The following is a 21,362-nucleotide window of genomic DNA, read 5'->3' as shown; positions in this document are numbered from 1 at the left end:
ACTCTCTAGAAAATTAACATTATTGGACAATTTATTTCTCTACACTTCAAAAGTAATCTGTCAGCTTCTATGATCGATTTGGAATTTAACATATAACCTACCAATTTAGCTTATACAGAATCAAATATAAAGTGTATATAAAAAGGCTTTAGAAATCATTAGTACTTCATACATTTTAATTATTAAAATTAAGATAATGAAAAATTAGGATTCTCTTCAATTAGTTTTGTTGTTGTTGTTGTTGTTGTTTTTGCGGTACGCGGGCCTCTCACTGTTGTGGCCCCTCCCGTTGTGGAGCACAGGCCCTGGAACCACAGGCCCAGCAGCCATGGCTCACGGGCATGCAGAATCCTCCCAGACCGGGGCACAAACCCATGTCCCCTGCATCGGCAGGCGAACTCTCAACCACTGCGCCACTAGGGAAGCCCCTTCAATTAGTTTAATGTGATATTTTAAAAGGGAAAAAATAGGTTTTCTTTTTAATCAGATAGCAATTCTGAAATACATGTTAATTTCTAAAGAGAATGTTCTACTTTTGATCCAAAATCATCACCAAATTTCAACTTTTAAAAATCCCAACTCTTTTCTTTCTCCTGCCATATAACATGCTTTTAAACAAGTAAAATATACAGCCATATCTGAACTAGTCTCTGTTTTTTTCAAACAGAAAACATCAAGCAAATAGGAGCACTGCTCTCTACATAAAGAAACCTGCTCCCCTTAATTATTAAAATCAGCAAAAAGTGCTGGCAGTTGAACTTTTAAAAAGCAGCAAATAAATGTTTGCAAGGAAGGCGCAAGTGCCTCTAATCAAAACATTGCTCCTGTAATTCTTATATTCCACACAAAATAACAACCGTCTCTGCCACAGACAGTTAGCCACTCCTGTACTTTGCTGCTCTGTTATTTAGGAAATGACCAAGTCCTTTTTCAGAAGCTAAGTGGTTAATATCCTGTGATTACTTCTGTAAGAGTTCTAAACAAAGCCTGTACTGTGAGGATCTATTGACTGATCCAAGAAAGGAGTTAAGTCAAGACGGAAGCTGACAGTGCCAGGCCACTGATTAGAAAGAGGACGACGCTCCTCAGAAGAGTGGTCAGAACCTGCATGGCATCCCCTGGAGGGAGCGGCCCCAGGGCCAGGCGCGCCTGTGAAGCATGACAGAGTGGCAGTGACCAAGAAGAGATAAAATGACCCAGGGATGGAAGGGTTCCTCCCAGGACAGCAGGCAGCGCCTGGCCTCCAGTCCACTCCTGAGGGCAGGAAAACACCTCGACCACAGGCTCAGCTCCCACTCACTAGTCCAGGCGGATGTCTGCATGTACCTGCTGAGGTGCCTGGGGGTCAGTGAAAGCCAAACCCACTGCAGGGCCCCTTCCAGCCCCTGAGAGACTGATCCTGAGGCCGCACACCATAGGCCTGGCCACCCACCATGGTCTGTGCTCTCTGCTGATGTCCAGCTCCTGGACCGCAGCTGAAAGCCAGGAGCCACAGCAGGGCCTCTGGAGCTTCAGCCTCAGCTTCTGACATCATTAGCTGCTCAGCCGCCATATCAGCCCATCCTCCAAAGTGAACGAACAAAAACCAGCTCTCAAAGGGGCCTCCGTAGGACCTGGAACAGAACCAAAACACATGGCAGCCGGGCAACTGGATTTCTTTTTCCTTTAGGTTCTTAAAGCAACTTACGTTTGTGAATGGTTGGCTTCAATTGTTCTTATCCACTGAAGTACAACTTGCAAGGAATACGAGTTAGCCTCAGAAAAAGAACTCACAATGCCGCCCTGAACCTGTCACAGGACTTTCAATGGCAAGCCTCTCAAAACCTCATGTGCCCTGAGGACCTCAGACGTTTAAATCTTTAAATCAAGTTCATCCAGGGACACTGAGTGAGCACAGGCCTTCGAGAAAGGAAGGTTTGGGACCATGATCATCAAGAACGATGCAAGATGAGAACCTGCAGGCCCACCGCTCTGCCTTCTGCATGGCCTGCACAGCTGGGCTGCTGTGTAGAGTGGGGCCCCTCAGCCACCCAGGTAGCCCGGAGCAAGAAACGAGGGGGCTCCCTGGGGTCCAGACGGAGACCAGAGAAGGGACTCGGGCCGAAACACGTGTTGTTCCTTTTCTCACAAGACGAAAGATTCTGGTATTTTGGCAATTATGAATTTTTAACGAGCTGTATATTGTACTCTTTCCTGTCATCAAGTATACATCAATGCTGAAAAGTTAAAGCTTTTGTGAAGCTATCCTTTTGTCACACAGGGAACCGGGAGTTGCAGTAAAGGGTAGACTCTGCTTAAGGTAAAAGGACCCACTAATTTTCCATAGTGACAGTCCTAGCAGTTTAACATCTCCCCTGGGAGAAATGGAGCAGGACTGGCCTGAGATTAACATAGAGCAGAACTTCCCTTCTGAACTGGGGAAGCTCCTAGAACAGGAAAACTCTGAGCCCCTCTGCAGTGCTCCGTCTTTGCTGGATCTGGGTGCGTGGCCCTCTGCTTGGCCCGTGGAACCCCCAAGCCAGCACTGTTCCCGCCTCTCCTAGTCACTGCTTTCCTCCTGTGTAAGTCCTCCCCGAAAACAAGTGATTAAATGTTCTGAAATCTAACCTGTCAAACAATGACAGAAAAGGAAGGAGGAGGAGCATAAGTCTTACTCCCTTGTCCCCACAAGAGGGAGAGCTGACGCTCCAGGGGCCACACGAGCAGTGGGCTGGGTTATGTCTCAGAAGCAAGGAACCAGCTCCACGGGGTCTCCTTCCTGCAGGCCTCACGGATGAGTAAGCTGAGCAAGGGCCCCCCCCCACGCTCGCTGCTCCACACGGGCACCCCTCCTGGTCACGGCTCAAGGCCTGGTCACTCTGCAGCTGAGTGTGCAGTGCAGTCCCATGGGGCTGGCTGAGAAGGTGCCTAAAGCTGCTCACAGACCCCTCCCCGCAGGTGGCCCTGAAGCCTAGGTGAGGCAGATCTGGGTTAGGCAGGAGCCCTAAGAGCTCTGGGGTCTAGGCCCTGCTCTTCAACAGAGACAACCAGAAGGGGTGTGTATGGGGCTGCCAGGGTATGGCAGGTCGTTAATATGGCCAATCCTCTGACCTCCACTTGGCTGACAGTTCTGTCTGTCTCCTCTACTGGTAAGAGTTTGGGGGCAGGGTCGGGGAGGGAGGCTGTGTGAGTCACTGGCACCCAAACCTGCATCAGTGATGATGAACAGAAGAGCACCAGCCATAATATGTGATGGCTCAGTAATGAGCTAATAGAGAATTTCAAGAAGGAAAAGTGGCAACAAATAAAGACAGTATTAGTAGGCTAGTATAGACAATGAATAAAATATGTATACTCTAAAAGCAAAGAAGTTAAGAGGAAGCCGAAGGGTACTATGTTACAAAGAACTTAGCAAAGCCTAAATGTGAATGCTTCTAGGGAAATAACACATAGAAGAGGGTACCTAATATCATGTTAGAAATTACTTTACGCTAGAATGGATTTTCTAAGTTTAGACACATATTTATCACAAGGGGGAGGAAAAGAAACATTTCATCCTAATGTGCAGGAAGAGTTTAGAATTTCCTTCCCTAGAGAAGTAGAGAAGACTGAAGGGCCCAGAGAGGTGCCCTTCTCATTCTGCAGGCCAGGGGTTGCAGCATGTGAGCACTGCTTTTTTCCTAAGGTCTATTATTTTTTATTGTTATGCTTGTACATTTCAAAGCCTAACACTAGCCATTACTCAGAACAGTTTCTGTGCTAGGTATTTACACATGCAGCCTATTTATTCTGAGCTGCTCGAACTGCTTCCTCCACTTCTTACTCAGTAGTGTGCTTACCTGTTTGGGGATGGAAACAGAGCAATACAGCCATACCTATTTTACTGCACTTCTCAGGTAATTGTGTTTTTTCACAGACTGAAGGTCGTGGCAACCTTGCTTCGAGCAAGTCTATTGGCTTCATTTTTCCAACAGCATTTGCTCGCTTCCTGTCTCTGTGTACATTTCGGTGATTCTAACAATATTTCAAACTTTTCCATTATATTTGTCATGGTGATCTGTGATCAGTGATGTTCCTTGTTACTATTGTAATTGTTCTGGGGTGCCATGAACTATGCCAATATATGGTGATGAACTTAATCGATAAATGTGTGTGTTCTGACTGTTCTACCAATTGTCCGTTTTCTCTCCTTCTCCTTGGGCCTCCATAGGAAACACAACAATATTGAAATTAGGCCAGTTAATAACCCTACAATGGCCTCTAACTGTTCAAGTGAAAGGAAGAGTGGCACGTCTCTTACTTTAAATCAGAAGGTAGAAATTATAAAGCTTAGTGAGGAAGGCACGTCTAAAGCTGAGACGTGCTGAAAGCTAAGCTTCTTGCGCCAAACAGTTAGCCAAGGTGTGAATGCAAAGGAAATGTTCTTGAAGGGAATTAAAAGTGCTACTACAGTGAACACATGAATGATAAGAAAGCAAAACAGTCATTACTGATATGAAGAAAGTTGTAGTGGTCTGCATAGAAGATCAAACAAGCCACAACATTCTCTTAAGCCTAAGTCTAATCCAGATCAAGGCCCTAACTCTCTTCAATTCTATGAGGGCTGAGAGAGGTAAGGAAGCTACAGAAGAAACGGCTGAAGCTAGCACAGGTTGGCTCATGAAGTTTAAGGAAAGAAACCGTCTCCATACATAAAAGTGAAAGGTGAAGCAGCAAGTGCTGGTCTACAAGCTGCATCAAGTTATCTGGAAGATCCAGCAAGATAATTAATGAAGGTGGCTACATTAAACAACAGATTTTCAATGTAGACGAAATAGCTTTATATTGGAAGAAGATGCCATCTAGGACTTTCATAGCTAGAGAGGAGAAGTCAATGCCTGGCTTCAAAGCTTCAAAGGACAGACCAACTCTCTTGTTAGGGACAAATCTAGTTGGTGCCTTTAGGTTGAAGTCAATTCTTATTTACCATTCTGAAAATCTTAGGGCCCTTTTAAAAATCTACGTGTGCCTGTGCTCTATTAATAGAACAATAAAGGCTGGATGACAGCACATCTGTTTATAATATGTTTTACTGAATATTTTACACCCACCACTGAGATCTACTGCTCAGAAAAAAAAATTCCTTTCAAAATATTACTGCTCATTGACAATGCACCTGGTCACCCAAGAGCTCTGACAGAGAAGTACAGTGAGATTAATGTTGTTTTCATGCCTGCTAACATAACAGCCATTCTGCAGCCCATGAATCAGAGTCATTTCAACTTTCAACTCTTACTATTTAAGAAATACATTCCTCTGAGGGATCTGGGCAAAGTAAACTGAAAATCTTCTGGAAAGGATTCACCATTCTAGATGCCATTAAGCACATTTGTGACTCATGGGAAGAGGTCAAAATATCAACATTAACATGAGTTTGGAAGAAGTTGATTCCAATCCTCATGGACGACTTTGAGGGGTTCAAGACTTCAGTGGAGGAAGTAACTGTAGATGCGGCAGAAACAGCAAGAGAACTAGAGTTAGAAGTGGAGCCTGAAGATGTGACTGAATTGCTGCAATCTCATGATAAAATTTTAATGGACGAGGAGTTGCTCTTATGGATGAACAAAGAAAGTAGTTTTTTGAGACGAAACCTACTCCTGGTGAAGCTGCTGTGTGACTGTTGAAATGACAACACAGGATTTAGAGTATTAAATAAACTTAGTTGATAAAGCAGTGACAGGGTTTGAAAGGAATGACTCCAATTTTGAAAGTAGTTCTTCTGTGGGTAAAATGCTATCAAACAGATTGCATGCTACTGAGAAATCGTTTGTGAAAGGAAGAGTCAACTGATGTGATAAACTTCATATTGTCTTTCCTTTTTTTTGCGGTACGCGGGCCTCTCACTGTTGTGGCCTCTCCCGTTGCGGAGCACAGGCTCCGGACACACAGGCTCAGCGGCCATGGCTCACGGGCCCAGCCGCTCCACGGCATGTGGGATCTTCCTGGACCAGGGCACGAACCTGTGTCCCCTGCATCGGCAGGCGGACTCTCAACCACTGCGCCACCAGGGAAGCCCATATTGTCTTATTTTAAGAAACTTCCACAGCCACCCCAACCTATAGCAACCACCACCATGATCAGTCAGCAGCATCAACATTGAGGCAAGATCCTCCACCAGAAAAAAGATTACGACTCACTGAAGGCTCGGACAATGGTTAGCAATTTTTAGTAATAAAGTATTTTAAAATTAAGGTATGTGCCTTTTTTTTTTTTTACACATAATTCTATTGAACACTAAATAGACTACAGGATAGTATAAACATAACTTCTATATGCACTGGGAAACCAAAAAAGTCGTGTGACTCACTTTATTGCTGTGGTCTGGAACGAAGCCTGCAATATCTCTGAGGTATGCTTGTAATGCCTTCCCCTGTCAGGCCTGCTCAAAGGGAAGATAAGGATCCAGAGCAAATGCGTGTGAAACAGACCTACGAGAGTCATCAGTGTTTGCTTACCCATGAGTTTGGTCTTCAACTACTTCTTTGAGCATTTCAGAGATATGTTTCAGTGCCTGGTGCCAAAGTCCCTGTGGGATATCTGTGGGTGGAGAGAGCCATCAGAGAGGAGCTGAAGAAAAGTCAAACCTATTAGGAATCATTTACAGCTAAGACCAGAAGAGGCCTTTTGGAGGAAAGGCCTTAATTTTCCTGGTCCACAGAATCCATACCACCGCTCTCATGCTGATCCCAGGTAGAATCTATGTCTCTGGCCTAGGAAGAAAGACCTGTCAGTGTTACACAGAGCCAAACTCAAAGGCTCTTTATCTTGGGTACATGGGAGTGGACAGCACAGGGTTTACAAAGGCTATGTGGAAGATGCCCCAGGTGTTCTTCTTTTCTACTCACCTACCCCCTCCTCTATATCACTAGTAATCTGTGATTTCAACATACATGGAGATTATAATAAAATAATCAACAAGGAATTAGGAATGGGCTGCCCCACTGTTTTTCTATGATTGTGATGAATTTAGAATAAGATTTCAGGTGTTATAGTTTTTTAAAAAAAAAGGTCAGAACAAATGTCTTTTCTTTAGTTAGTTTTTCTGGTTTCACAATTTTCCCATGGTCTTAAACACTTCTGAGCATGTATGTATCTGTAGTTCTAAACAACATCTGAAAAAGGTTACCATATTTCCATGTAGTGACAGGTTCTGTAGTTAAATACAGGAGAAAGATAATGTAAGTGATACAATAACCACTACTACCCCACAAATGTTAAAGAATCATAAATTATCTCTCTCCCTCTTCTGAACTCCCATAACTCTTGATTTGCAGGCTTTGAAGGCATTTTTGTTTTCTTCTTTTTATTAGTTGTTTAGATATGTATTTTATGTCTCCTTTACTTGTAGCTCCTGGATAGTCAGGGCTCATAAGTGACCCATCTTTTATGCCTACAAGACTTTACAGTGGGCACAAAATCAATTTCTGATGAATAGAAGATTCTACTGTTAAAAACACTTCAATTTGTGAATGTAACATTATTTTTGCAAAGGTAATATGCAGAAAACTGTTCTAGGAACTAGCAGAGGTAGTCTTTTGTTTATAGATTTCCAAATTTAAAAAATAACAACCCCAATACTTTTGATGGAGCTCATTCAGCTGCTCACATAGGCTGACCTTAGGCTTTGCTGATCTGACTTAGGCTGTGAGACGTGGCCCTGGAAAGTGAATTACTGACTTTTCTGTGTTGTTATTAAAGTTTTCCCATTGAGTCCCCCACAGGTTAAGTTCCACAAAACAGTTGACTAGAGATCCCAACAGGCCCATCACCACCTCCACCTCTAGCATCTGAGAGGACAGCATCAAGAGGGTCACTTTGGGTGAGAACCTAATCTTTTAGAACAAGGAAGAGGAACTTTGATTTTGTAAAATGCTCTGAAACTTCGAATCGTACTTTCCTCAAGTGAATTTACTTACTCAAGTCTCAGGAAAAAGCCAGGGAAAAAAACAGCATAAAAAGGAAATATTATGGATTCTTTTACTCTTTTCTCTCCTCTTTCCTTCCATGGTCAGATGAATGCCTTTTTCTATGGTACAGAGTCTGTCTTGTGTCAGTGTTGCCTCTGCTTCAGATTTCAGGCTTTAGACGGGAAGGATGTCTATATTCTCTATTTCTGAAATGTTTCCTAAACAGGAGCTCACAGGCATGTTAACAGATCAACATCAGTGGAATCAGGTCAGAATCATCACTCCCCCAACTGGATATGGCCTCTGGAAGGCTGGCAAATGAAATCAGAGAGGGCTGTGGTCTAATACACTTACTGAATTCTTTCAAAAGGCTTCCCTTGGCTTGGTTAGGAGAAATTTCCACTAAACTTCCTTGGCTTCATTCATCATTTTATCTTTTCTTTTGCAACAGGGGGCACAGAGTAGAAAGAATGAAATACAAATAAATATACTGTTTTATTCCAAATCAGCCAAGTCTTAGCCTGTTCCTGGCATCCAGGTAGATCTGGCTGGCACGAGCAGAGGCCTTGTGTTATCCAGAACAGACTATCAAAACCCAACTGGAGGCCATTTTGTTCTTTTTTCTTTCTTTTGGTAAATGATTGTAACTGGGAAGTCAAGCAAATTCTCATATCAAAATCCACAGAATGTGAGACCCTGAGAGCTTAAAGGATGTTAGCAATGACCAATTCCCTTTACAGATAAGGAACTGGGAGGAAACAGTTATAATTTAATCAGTGTATTCCCAGAAGTTATTTCAATATGGGCAAAATCAACCTTCACGTACCTTTCGGGTGTTGGAGTAGCACCATGACAAGAGACGGAGAAGCATAAGGAAAGTAGGTCTTGAATGCAAACTTCAGCTACAATAGAATCAAAAATTCAAAACCATTTGAACATTAGCATTGGAAAGGGTATTAAGAAAATACAAAATCTTGCATCCTCTGCCCAAAAAAGACCCTCTACTTTATGTGGTCAGAATGTTTCCTTGCACGCTTATTAAAAAACAACAACAACAAAACATTCTCCTAATAATCTTGTAAATGTGTTCCAAAAAATTAAACCTTTTTAAAGTCACCTTCTAGGACTTAAGAAAAATAAAGTTATACTCCTGATGTCTTTATATCAGTTCTTCACCTCACATGAACTCAATTATATACATAAATCTCTTATTTAAGTGAGAGTTTCCAAGGCAGTTGTGAGATGGTTTTTTTATAATCAGAAAAGCATAAAACAACAATGGTGCTCACAATACTTTGAGGGCCAAAGCGCTATCCTATCTATGCCCTCAGAAGGCACAGAACTTTTAAAAAAGTAAAAAGTTGAGGTAAAATCTATAAGCAGTGAAGTGCAAGGGCTTTAAGTGTACAATTTGATGACTTTTGGTAAATGTGTAAATCCAATGTGACCATCACTCCAATCAAGACACAGAACATTTTGATCACCCCAGAAAGTTCCCTTGTGGCTGTTATAGTCAATCCCTCCACCCCATCCCAGCAACCAATATTTTATTTCAACAAGAGAGAGTAGTTTTGTATTTTCTTGAATTTCACACAAATAGAATCATAAGAGGATGTATTTTTTTGTGTCTGGCTTCTTTGGCTCAACATTTTCTTCTGCAACTCATCCATGTTATTGTGTATGTGGAGTTCATTTCTTAAAAAATTGCTCTGAAGTAGTCATTGTATGAATATACCATAATCTATTTATTCTCCCATTGATGGGCACTTGGGTTGTTTCCAGTTTGGGGCTGTTATGAATAAAGCTGCAGTTAACATTCACATTTATGTCTTTTTGTGGATATGTGCTATCATTTCTCTTGGGTAAATACCATAGGAATGGAATTAGTAGGTCACAGACTAGATGCTTGTTTAACTTTATAAGAAACTGCCATGTAATTTTTCAAAGTGGTTGTACCACTTCACACTCCCATCACAATTTGTGAGAATTTCAGTTGCTCCACATTCTTGTCAACTTTTGGTATTGTCAATCTTATTAATTTTAGCAATATTAGTGGGTGTGAAATATTACCTTATTATGACTTTACTATTCATTTTCCTGATGTGTTTACTGCCAACTTATACACATTTTTTGAAGTGTGTATTCAAGTCTTTTGTCCATTTTTTAAAACTGAGTTCTTTTTTTTTTTTTTTTTTTTTGTGGTACGCGGGCCTCTCACTGCTGTGGCCTCTCCCGTTGCGGAGCACAGGCTCCGGATGCGCAGGCTCAGCGGCCATGGCTCACGGGCCCAGCTGCTCCACAGCATGTGGGATCCTCCTGGACCGGGGCACGAACCCGTGTCTCCCACATTGGCAGGCGGACTCTCAACCACTGCGCCACCAGGGAAGCCCCGCAGTGGCTTCTCTTGCTGCAGAGCATGACTCTAGGCACGCAGGCTCAGTAGTTGTGGCTCACGGGATCTAAAACGCAGCTCAGTAGTTGTGGTGCACGGGCTTAGCTGCTCCATGGCATGTGGTATCTTCCTGGACCGGGGCTTGAACCTGTGTCCCCTGCATTGGCAGGTGGATTCTTAACAACTGCGCCACCAGGGAAGTCCCATATTTGCTTTTTTACTAGGATATTTAGTTGATTTTCACTTAGTTTTTGTAATTAATGTACTTGTAGATATATTTGGGTTTATCTTTTTATATTAGTTTCTTTTGCCCCATCTACTTTTTGTTCCTCTGGCAGCCCACAGCTCTGTCTTTAGACACCTCAAGTCAATCAGATTGTGCCTTGAGTTCTGGCCACCACCTCACCCCTCCACCCCTTACATGAGAGCCCTCATGGAAAAGTTAGAAGATTACCCAATGTGGTTTCCTTTTTCAAGGGTTGAATCCCCTCCAGTTTTAATCTGCTTTGGGGGTTGCTCTCCAGTACCTTCAAATAGTTTTTAAAAATATTTTCCCCAGAGTTTATAGTTTTTATCTGTGGGAGATTTAGTCTAGTACATTATTAAACTCTGCACTACTGGCACCAGAACCTGAACTGATTTGCTGTTTGTACTGGAGCCATTCGTTATGCAAGCTCAGAAAAGAGGCTTGTCGTGACAGCCTTAAGTCTTTGCCTACTAGTCCGACTGGGCACATTGATGGAGCTGCACTGTGCTCTCCAACTAAAACAAGGGTGAGAGGAAAGGATAAAAAGAGAATGAGAAGCACTGAAGATAAACATTTCTGACAATGGGAAAGAATGTGGATTAATGGGATTTCTCATAAACTGCTGGGGGGAGGGACTTCCCTGGCAGTCCAGTGGTTAAGACTTCGCCTTCCAATGCAGGGGGTGCTGGTTTCGATCCCTGTTTGGGGAGCTAAGATGCCACATGCCTTGCGGCCAAAAAACCAAAACATAAAACAGAATCAATATTGTAAAAATTCAATGAAAGACTTTAAAAATGGTCCACATGAAAAAAAAAATGTAAAAAAAAGATATCATTCTAAAAAAAAAAAAAAAAACTGCTGGGGGGAATGTAAATTGGCACAAGCATATATGAAAACAATTTGGCTATATCTGCCAAAGCACTCCTAATAACCAGCACTTCCAGTCCTAAGTATATGCCCCAGAATGTTCAGAGCAACACTGTTTATGAAAGAAAACAAAATCTGGAAATAATCCAAAAGCCCACCACCAGGAAGATAGTTACATTGTGGTACACTTTCCCAACAGAGCACTACACAGCAATCCCCACCAGGACCACAACCACGCACAGCACAGAGCAATTCTGGTAGCACGATGCTGGAAAGAACAAGGCTCAAAAGACTACATACGGTGTGCTACTCTTATCTATTGTTTGTTTTATAAAGTGCAAAAACAGTCACAAGTAAAGAAAACACGGTTTATCAATCATATACACATGACCAAACTATTTTCAGAAAAAGCAAAGGAATGATAAACATAAAATCAAAACAGCAGCTACCTGAGGGGAGAAAGTCAAAGTGACAGGATAGAGGAGGAGCACGTGGATACCTGAAAGTTGCTACTAGTGGGCCAGGTCTTGCTGGATGTCAGGTTGGTAGATATTCATTTATTAAGAATGAATATGTGGATGGATGGATAAAACACCGAAAGAAAAGAGGGCCATGCATGGACCAAGTAGGACAAAGGATGTCATGCATCAGGGATTAGGATTAATCTACAAAGGGGCACTCAGGAAGGCAGGGGATTGATGATGAGAATGGCATCGACTAGAAAGGCAGGCAATCAGGAACAGCCCCAGGAAAAGAAATGACATAACAAATGTGGATGAAGGCATTTGCAAAGTTAAGAGATTATTGCTCTTGTATCCTGAACCCAAGGTGAGGGCAGTGAATTCCTGTTTCTTTTTGGATCCCTGCCCTGCCTTCCACCAGAACCCAATCTGTGCCCCTCACACCAGCAGACACATGTAGCCTGGGCAGGGTACTATTTTAAATTAAAAGTGACTGTCAGAACAGTTCAACCAGTCCAAATCTAAAGTGCCAAGGCCAACCCTGCAACTCAGGGGAAAAGCTGGTAAGGAAAACAGACTCAAGCTAACGGTACAGAGCAATACTTCTTTCACCAATACCCTCCACCCTAACCTAGGTCTGTTCCAGGAGTCAAAGGCACAGGTTTTCTAGCGGTCAATTCCTAATTGGAAATACTAAGAATATTCACGGAAGATAAAACATATTTATAGTTATGCCTCAAAATAAGCGTGAGGGCCAGCCAGTGCCTTTCAGCAGAGCTCTCCTCCCGAATTCCAGGCTGGGTACCATTGATAGTGCTGTTTGCTACAGTCTAGCTAACTTCCCTTGGGAAAGAAAAGATGGGAAAAAAGCATCATAAATATTTATCATTACCTTAAAAAACAGAAACCTCTGCTAAAACCTGAGAGGTTTCTTGGCGTAGGAGTGTATGGGATTGTAGTACAACCAAGCATCACAGCAGTGCTCTCCTAAGTCAAACTGCAGAAAGCATACCAAGGGACCATGACATATCTCACAGGAAACTGCAGTGGACTTGGGCACTTGAACAGGCAAAGCACTACACAGACATTAGGTCTGTGGCCATCAGAAGTACAGGCCAGTTAGAATGCCCAAAGACAAAAGCTCTCTGGTAGAAAAGGTTCCTGTTACACAGGTCACTCTAATCCATCAGCTGCCTCTGCTGACGGCCCCCCAGTGCAAGTCCTCCTGCAGATCCCTAGGTCCAGCTTCTTGCTTACTGAGTCCAACTGACACCTCTTGATCATGGCCATTCCTAGCTCCTCGTCTACAATTATTCAAATATTTCCTTTTCACTCTATCTCCTTTCTCCCCCCGGAACCCAATTCACATTTAGGTCTATGATATGCATGGAAACTAATAATTAAGAATGTCCAGTATTGCTTTGTAATAAGTGGCATTTCCTTCTTAGCACATGCCATATAGACTCCAGAATATCTCTCTCTACCCTGGGAGGGGAAGAGTCCTGCCTGACAAACACCATACAACACAGGGCCCAGAAAGTTCACCCTCTGGGGTGTCACGTGCTGGCATGGCAGAATTCTCTGTGCAGCAGTAGATAAATGCTTCTGGGTACCAGGACACAGGACGGACAGGAACCATCTTGATTTACTTTCAATTAAAATGGTTTTACCTTTGCTGGGATTTTCATTTGGAAGCTTTCTTCTTGAATGAAACAGTCTATCAAAATCACTGAAAATAAAGTGCTCCTTTCTGGTGATTAATCAAATACTCTTAAAAGCTTCTTTTTCTTTGGGGGAATGAATAATGCCTGCAATATAACGAACCTGCCTGTCTTCTTTTTCCAGAGCTTCTACAAAGCATCGTGTAAACACCTGGATAGCAGCTAGTACTTCTAGGGCTCCATCAGTTTCCAGGAGTGCGTACCTGATCAATGCAAAGCCAGATCACAACACATTCAGTGATTAACCTGGCAAACATGTGAACCTGAACATGTAAAAGGGAAAAATGGAAACATTTTTTTGTGCCATAAGCTTCAACAGTATCTCAACTCATCAGTTTTCAGTCCTCGCATGAAATCCCTTTTCTAAAGATTTTCTTTAAAATTGCAAACATGCAGAGCTCCCTTTCTTGTTTTTTAAATTATTAAGCACTTCATATCCCTTCCACATGGGCCTGGAATGCTCTTTACAAATATTTGCACACTGTATGCCCAGAAATGCAACATCCATAGAACTTTGGCTTTTGCAAGTGGAGAAAGAGGTGCCCCCAGGGTTAAAATGGCTCCACTCAAATCCACCCAGCAAAGTGGTGGAAGAATCTGCATGTTCCTGGTTTATTTTCTATGAATTTTCACACAACTAACTTTTCTTTATGTTTGTTTAAACAATAACAAAAAAATCAACTGAAACTTTGCTAGCTTTAAACTAAAAACAGCATTCTGACTTATTTCTATACTCATTTAGCTTAAAGTTGGTATGTTTCAAGACCAACCCAAGTGCTGGATTACTTGCTACTGTAAAAATTCTTTTCCCCAGTGTCTGCTGTCTGCCATGGGGCCTCTGTTTGCTGAGTGGAAGGGGGATGGGATAAAGAGAGTAGATACCCTGGCTGTACCAGCACCCAGGAAAGAGGCTGGAAACCCTCCCCAGGTGGGCAAGTCCGGCCCCCCACTAACTGTCAGCCATTACCCAACCGAATGTCCAGGGGTCTCCTCATCTTTCATCATTGTAAATCCAATGCCTTTACCAAGAAGTTCTGGTATTTGCAGAATAGAAATTAGTGTGCTGTAAGATAACATGAATAGTTGATTCTGCCTTTCAGAAGAGCTCTGTTAAGAATGGCATCATTTATTTATTATTCTTGGTTTTCCTTAGCTTTCAAATCCTTTAAAAAGATTGGTCAGCCCTCATGTGGTGAAGGGAGAACACTACTACGCTTTGAGTTGAGAAAAATTCTATCTACATGAATATTGAATGATGTAAATTTAATGTAAATAATTTTGCTTTTCTACCATTATTATTATAATTTTAAAAGGTTAAAAAAAGATAGTTATCTTAATTTTTAGACATTGGCTTTTAAATATACATTGACATTTGGGTTTTACCAAAAAGCTCAGCAGGAGGGGATGGAAGCAGAAACTAATTCCCCCGTGGTACAGCCAGAGAATACCACAGAGTTTTTTATTCGCATTTGGAAGCTGAACATATTTAGACCAATTTACTAGCAGAAACAGCACAATACTGACCTGAACATTTCATCAACAACTCTGAATATGGCAGGGTGGCAGGCAGCTGCAGGCTGTAAGGAAAAGACCATGAGAAAGTAAAATATCAGAAGCATTTCATCAATAATGACTTGCTCTTATCAGGCAAATGAGTTGTCTAGAACTGCTAGTGTCTAGAAAATGGGTACATTCCTGTGAGTTAGAAAAAAACAAGAAGCAGTTCATAGCAAAAGCCCTACATACAAATACAAACAGTAGTTCTCTTGGGGCCAGGGGATTGTGTACAACCTTTATTTCTTCCTTCCTGATACTCTGTACGTTCCACATTTTCAACAATAAGCCCATATGCTACAGAAAAAAGAGTCATTAAGTATCATGGAACATTAAAATGTACCTTCTCCCGGCATGCTGTAATGAAGACACAGAGCCTACCTGTGTTGCTAGTTTTACACAATGTGCCCTGTGTGTCTGACCTCCTCACATGACTTAAAAGTGCCTCAAGGTCGAATCTGGGCCGGCTAACTTTTCATTCCTGCTTATTAGGAAATGAGTGCATAATTTAGGATTATTATTGAGGAAAGCAGTGGCCACTACCATGCCAGACTAAATAATATTACATCTTAGTGCACTATGAATTTAGCAGCTTAAATTACTTCAGATGAAAAAAGATACCATCATCTTGAATGATGAAAGCAATCTAATTTATTCCATGAGTATTTTTATGACAGGTTTTGATTGTATAAATCTGCAGAAGCCGACCTACTGTGGCCTGGGTGGGGCTTCAGTGGGCCTGACCCAGATTCCATATCTTTTTGGCCAGAGCTCAAAGCATGACATTAAGCCAGAGGAAGATGCCACTTGGGTTCTAAGATGTTTTACAGTAGCATCAAAAGGTTAGTGAATTGGCTCTATAGCGAATTTCTCTGAGTCACATTGAGCTTGATATGACTAGCTTTGGGAAACATTTTTTCATACCCCCTCAACTAGAAAGACAGAAAAAAGGATATGCGTTTTCTCTTTCTTAAGTTTTCTAGACCAAGCTGAAGAAAGAATGATGCCCATCTCCATGGACTCTCTTCCACCCTGTTCTGCGCTGGCATTTTGTAACATTGAATGTGCGCCATCTAGTGTCCATACACCGCCATTACAGGCTGTTACAGAAGGCTTCAGACAAGAGTATTGTCACTTGTTAAAATGATGGGATAATTCCTTTATTTGAAGAGAGATTTGCGATTTGTAAGTTACAGATCTCTATTTTCTGAGTAATCCATACTCCCTAATCCTTCACTGATGTCCATTTTTATCTAAAAGAAACCAACTAAAATTTTTCATAGATAAATTCATTATATATATACTCAGAGTGATTTGGCAGAATTCAAACTGAAGAGAGGCAGAAGAAAGGTTCAACAGAAGAGAGGCAGAATATTTTTTGGCTTTTATTTCAGACAAGTCAGTTAATCTCCTTGCTTTTCAGCCTCACTGTAAATAATAAGTTATTAAAAGGTCACTGGATATATGCCCAGAAAATATCATGGAAGTTTCTATGATTTCATAATGGAAAAATCAAACAAGAAGGGAAAAGCAGGGCTTCCCTCGTGGCGCAGTGGTTAAGAATCTGCCTGCCAACGCAGGGGACACGTGTTTGAGCCCTGGTCCAGGAAGATCCCACATGCCATGGAGCAACTAAGCCCATGAGCCATAACTACTGAGCCTGCGTGCTAGAGCCTGCACACAACTGCTGAGCCTGTGCACCACAACTGCTGAAGCCCGCGTGCCTAGAGCCCATGCTCCGCAACAAGAGAAGCCACCGCAATAAGTCCGCGCACGGCAACGAAGAGTAGCGCCCGCTCACCGCAACTAGAGAAAGCCCGTGCACAGCTACAAAGACCCAATGCAGTCAAAAAATAAAATAACTAAATTTTAAAAAGAAAAAGGGAAAAGCAAACTGCACGTCCTGAAGAAATGTGATTCATCAAATTTGCCAGAACGATTTTTCAGTCTTATATATAGACAATGTGTGTTTAAGACCAAACAACACTGTCATGTGACACACAGAGCCTAAAAATGCATTAATAGAAAGAAAGACTAAAATTGAAAATGGTAAAATAGAACCATTCCCTTTGTTCTAAATAGTTAAACTACTCCAGAACCACTCTATAGATTTGATGCTAGTAGAAAATCATTCAATACTGATTACAGGGATTTCCAAATGGCAAAGAAAAGGCTGATCCAACATGTAGAACAGGGCTACCTTGAAAAGCAAGGGGGAAAGCAAGAAAGCTCTAACTCAGTTTGTTGAAAGAGGACAAGAGCTTGGACATGCTTGTCTTTTATGCAGTGTTTTCTAGCAAAACAGCTCAATCAAATGTTTTAAATATCTACAGACTGTGTGGAATCTGCCTGTTCTCTCCATGCCAATGGACTCTCCTCTTAGATTTCTTTCTGTCCAAATATTTCAGACCTTTGGTTGCTCTCAACCTGCTTCTACAACCTGTTTTAGCTTTTAAAACAGATGTTAGGAGGCAGGGGAACCTCCTGGAGATGACCAGGCTTGAAACAGCAATGGCAGAGATTTTGATTTAAAAACCAGTCTCCCTCACCACTCCAGAGTTGTGAACAGCTTTCTCATCTGCAGCCTTTATGGATAGTTTTAAAAATGACACTCTTCACACTTCCCGAGCACATAATTTCAAGGTCAGTGAGTCCCCTCATGAAGCCGAAGTGCTCACAGGCCAGGCATGTGTCCCAGTGACATCAAATCACAAAAGCAAACGTAAGCCGCTTTTCTTATCAAGGGAATCCTCTAAATAGAATTAAAGTCTTAATTTATGCTCCTCTGGAAGCCATAAATTCCCCCTAAATCTTTACAGCATCCATGTGAGGGGAGAGGCAAATATTTAACCCCTCTGTATCCTGTTTTATTTTTAAAACGGGACCCTACATTAACATAACAGGTCACTCTGCAACCCAGAGCTCCACACCCTAGTTCCGAAGCCCCACAATCCAGGCAATTATCTTTCCTGTTACAATGAGGACAGAAAAGAAAACCTTTCTTGGGTTCCATCTGTTTGTCTGTTTTTCTCCATCCTACCAAAATCTGTTCCTTCTCAAGCTCTTCTCTTCTCCATATGGTCTAACGATTTCCGTGTACAGATTATTTCAAGTCTAGGGAAACTACGTTACCAGGAGGCCATCGATAACAGGAGTTATGCCCTTCTTCTCTCCCCTCACACTGCCCCCAATTCCTTCACTAAACGTCAGAGGATGAATGGAAGATGATGACGGTGAGCTCCAGACTCTGGTTTCCTTTTCTTATGGACCAGATTGTTCTGGGGTGCTCATCCCTTTACCTCTGCCACAGTTACCCAGAACTGCATTGCTCATCTCCTCTCTGCCCAGGACAGCCCATTCCCATACCTCGAAAAAACAAGGGAAGACTAACTAACATAGAGAAGTGCGCGGCGGCTGCATTCTCTAGGCCTGCATTGTAGGCAGAGGTGACAGAGAGGCCAGCTTGTCATTCTGTGCCGTGAACTGTACAAATAACATCAATGCTTGCTCTCTGTCCTTAGTGTCTAACCTGTTTTCAACCCGATTCATCAATGATTATTACAAGCCACCTGCCACTTGAAAGAGGCCCAAGAACACAGAAGAACAGAATTCTCAGGAAGAAATCTTTCCTTCTTTCTAACATTTTTTGATTCTTTGTGTGTGTGAGAAAGAAAGAGTATGGGTAGAGGGGAGAAAAAGATAGAATATAAACCAGAAAGGGAAATTATGCTATGATTTGAGGTAATTCACAGAGAAAAGTGAATGCCTCTCATAAAAAACAAAAAGGCAGTGAAGACACAGAAAAAAAAAAATTCTCAAGCCATCTATATTTATCACCCTTCATAGATATTTTTCCTAAAAACATAAAGAGAGAAATTTCAGGTGAGAGATAAACTGAAGTTCAGTAAGCCTGGGATAGCTTCTCTTTCATAATCGATTTTTATGTAGTTTTATATAGTTCACTCTGGAATGGAGTTTGTTTTTTTAAAAAAATTAATTGCTGATGAAACGCTTTTCCTCCAGTTTACCCAACAGCTGGCAATCATGTCCCACTGTGTAGCTGACTCTTCCAAACCCTTGACAGGGAGGAGCCCCTGCCTTAATATATAAGTTAAAAGGTGACCATTCATCAAGAAATAACACTCTTCTTTAAAAAAAAGATTCTTCATAAGTTTCATTTCAAAAAACACCTTTACTGAGTTCAAAAACAATTTGGTTTAAAAAAAATCTACTTATATAAAAAATCTTCACCTCTGTCATGTAAAATATTATGCCATTTTCTTCATTTCTCTCAAATACCAAACTTAAGACTGTAAATATCCCTTTTGCATTTTAAGATCTGTTTTGTTTCAAAACATTCACATTTCTTTCAACAAATTTGAGCTTGGAAAAATGATTCTTTCTTTTTAATCTTTACCAGATGTTGTTTATACTACAAGCAATTTTTTTTCAGTACTCCATAATGCAATTATTGTTTAATTAGTGATAAATCTGTCATTTCTGGGCTTAAAAAAAAAATAACAAGTACCAAATGCACTTTTGTATTTTAAATTTACCCGTGTTCTCTGAGAGGGTTAAGACACAGGGATGCCAGCTCTGGAAGCAGAGCAAAATCCCTCAAATCTGAAGTTCCTCTTCTAGCCTGGCCCAGTGGCCTCTATCCTGTTGGTTTGTGTAGCCTGGGGGGGGCGGGTGCGGGGCGGGGAGATAGCTCTTCAGCCCCCTGCTGCTTCTTGGCTCAGCCTCTGAATGGCAGTGACCTCCCAGGTCAACTACTGCCCTGTTTTGTTTTCTTCCTCTTTTTTTTTTTTTGTTTTGTTTCTCTCCCTTCATCCCTGACTGGCTGCCAAGTCCTGCATCCCCAGCAGTGAAAACAGAACTTGAGATCTAGGCCTCTTTCTTTACAGACAATGCTGGGTGATCTGGTGCCCCCTTGAGGTCGATGCTGGAAAGTGCAGTTACTGTCTGAGATTTTATTTTTTAGCCTCTTAGCTACAAGCAGAAACCACCTCCACACTTTTCTATTCACTCACTGCTAAATTAGCTACCTCAGCTTTTGTTAAATTACATGTATCACATTAAAAATCTCAAAAAAGAAATGCTTAAAAGACTGCTAATGAGAAAGCAGGAAAAGAAAATCCTAGAACATTAGTAAGAAGGTATTCAAACAGAGAAAACTGACATCATCCAGGATGTGGAGTTAATTCTTCAGTATAATTTTTTATTAAAGGGGAGCTGTCTTTGGAATTTTGTGTAAAAGAAGTTTCTTTTTCTTTTGGAAGTGGCTATGATTGCTATCTGGAGAATGAAAACAAGAATGCATCTTATCTCATATGAGGGAGGTCAAGCAGGACACTGAGGTATCTGCATGTTTATTATTCTTAAGCTCTTATTAGATCAAGAACTACTTTTTCACCCTATCTTTATTGAGGTATACTTGACAAGATAAAGAGCTAATTTTAAGGGCGCTATGAAGAGAATACCAGGAGTGTTTCCTGATTTAAAATCTGAATAAACAAAACCACCCCCCCGCCCCACCCCCACACTCCTTCGTGGGCAAATCTCTAGATCCCGCTGGAGGGGCCAGCCAGCGAAGGATCAAATGGGAGGGCATGGGAACCAGGGTATATCCCGGCCCTGGCATGCAGCAGGGCAGCCAAGCACAGTGCCACCCAGCCAGCACTTTTCATTCAAATGTGGAATATAAACAATAGCTTTCTGGGCTCCACAAACAGAATTGTAACTGGAAAACATAACATCCTTCTGATTTGGGGCCAGCCTTGGGAAACCAAACAGTGCCAAGAAAGCTGAATAATTAGCAAGTGGCTTTCACTGCTTTTGGTGACATCAGTTTTTAAGGTCAGGTCTGAAGCTATGGATTAGGTCTTCCACTGCCTCTTCTGTCAAGAGACACACAAGACCCTCTGCTTTTGAAAAGTGTCAGTCTGCTCAGTAGATGACAAACTGAGGTTAATACCTTGGTTTATTTAGGAGTACCAGATGTGGCAGGTGGGCATGTACTTGGGGGAGGTCCAGCCCACGAGAGCCAAAGGGTGAGTCTCAAAAGTAAACAGGTTTTGAAAACTTACTTTTATTTTAGAAGTCAAAAACATATACATGCACTTAGAATTCAGGTGATTATTAGGTTAGTGCCTTATTATTCATAGTCTTAATGGAAAATACCAAGCCTCGCGT

The 21,362-nt window shown here is 41.8% G+C and overlaps 2 protein-coding genes across 8 annotated transcripts in view; one reads left to right on the top strand and one right to left on the bottom strand.

The window, feature by feature from the left end:
• The window catches only part of FANCC (FA complementation group C), a 292,921-nt gene that overhangs the window by 10,621 nt on the left and 260,938 nt on the right, over positions 1-21,362 (bottom strand). For all 3 annotated transcript variants that reach the window (XM_059072360.2, XM_059072358.2, XM_059072361.2), the window contains 5 exons: positions 15,138-15,190; positions 13,717-13,816; positions 8,752-8,827; positions 6,474-6,555; positions 1,433-1,613 (listed from right to left, as the gene is read on the bottom strand). In XM_059072360.2, coding sequence (XP_058928343.1) covers positions 1,433-1,613; positions 6,474-6,555; positions 8,752-8,827; positions 13,717-13,816; positions 15,138-15,190 — 492 coding nt within the window. The remainder of the gene's footprint in view (positions 1-1,432; positions 1,614-6,473; positions 6,556-8,751; positions 8,828-13,716; positions 13,817-15,137; positions 15,191-21,362) is intronic.
• AOPEP (aminopeptidase O (putative)) overlaps positions 1-21,362 on the top strand; it is a 572,337-nt gene that overhangs the window by 393,140 nt on the left and 157,835 nt on the right. For 2 of the 5 annotated variants that reach the window (XR_010841932.1, XR_010841934.1), the window contains one exon: positions 668-6,955. The exons of 2 other annotated variants lie outside the window; for them this stretch is intronic. The gene's annotated coding sequence lies outside the window, so the exon portion shown is untranslated. Of the gene's footprint in view, positions 1-667; positions 6,956-13,737; positions 13,899-21,362 lie in introns of those variants that run through there. One more of the 5 variants, XR_010841933.1, reaches the window with a different exon arrangement.

This window comes from Kogia breviceps, chromosome 8, assembly GCF_026419965.1.
Source record: "Kogia breviceps isolate mKogBre1 chromosome 8, mKogBre1 haplotype 1, whole genome shotgun sequence".
In the NCBI taxonomy this organism is placed as follows: domain Eukaryota; kingdom Metazoa; phylum Chordata; class Mammalia; order Artiodactyla; family Physeteridae; genus Kogia; species Kogia breviceps.
This window is presented reverse-complemented; position numbering and strand designations above follow the sequence as displayed.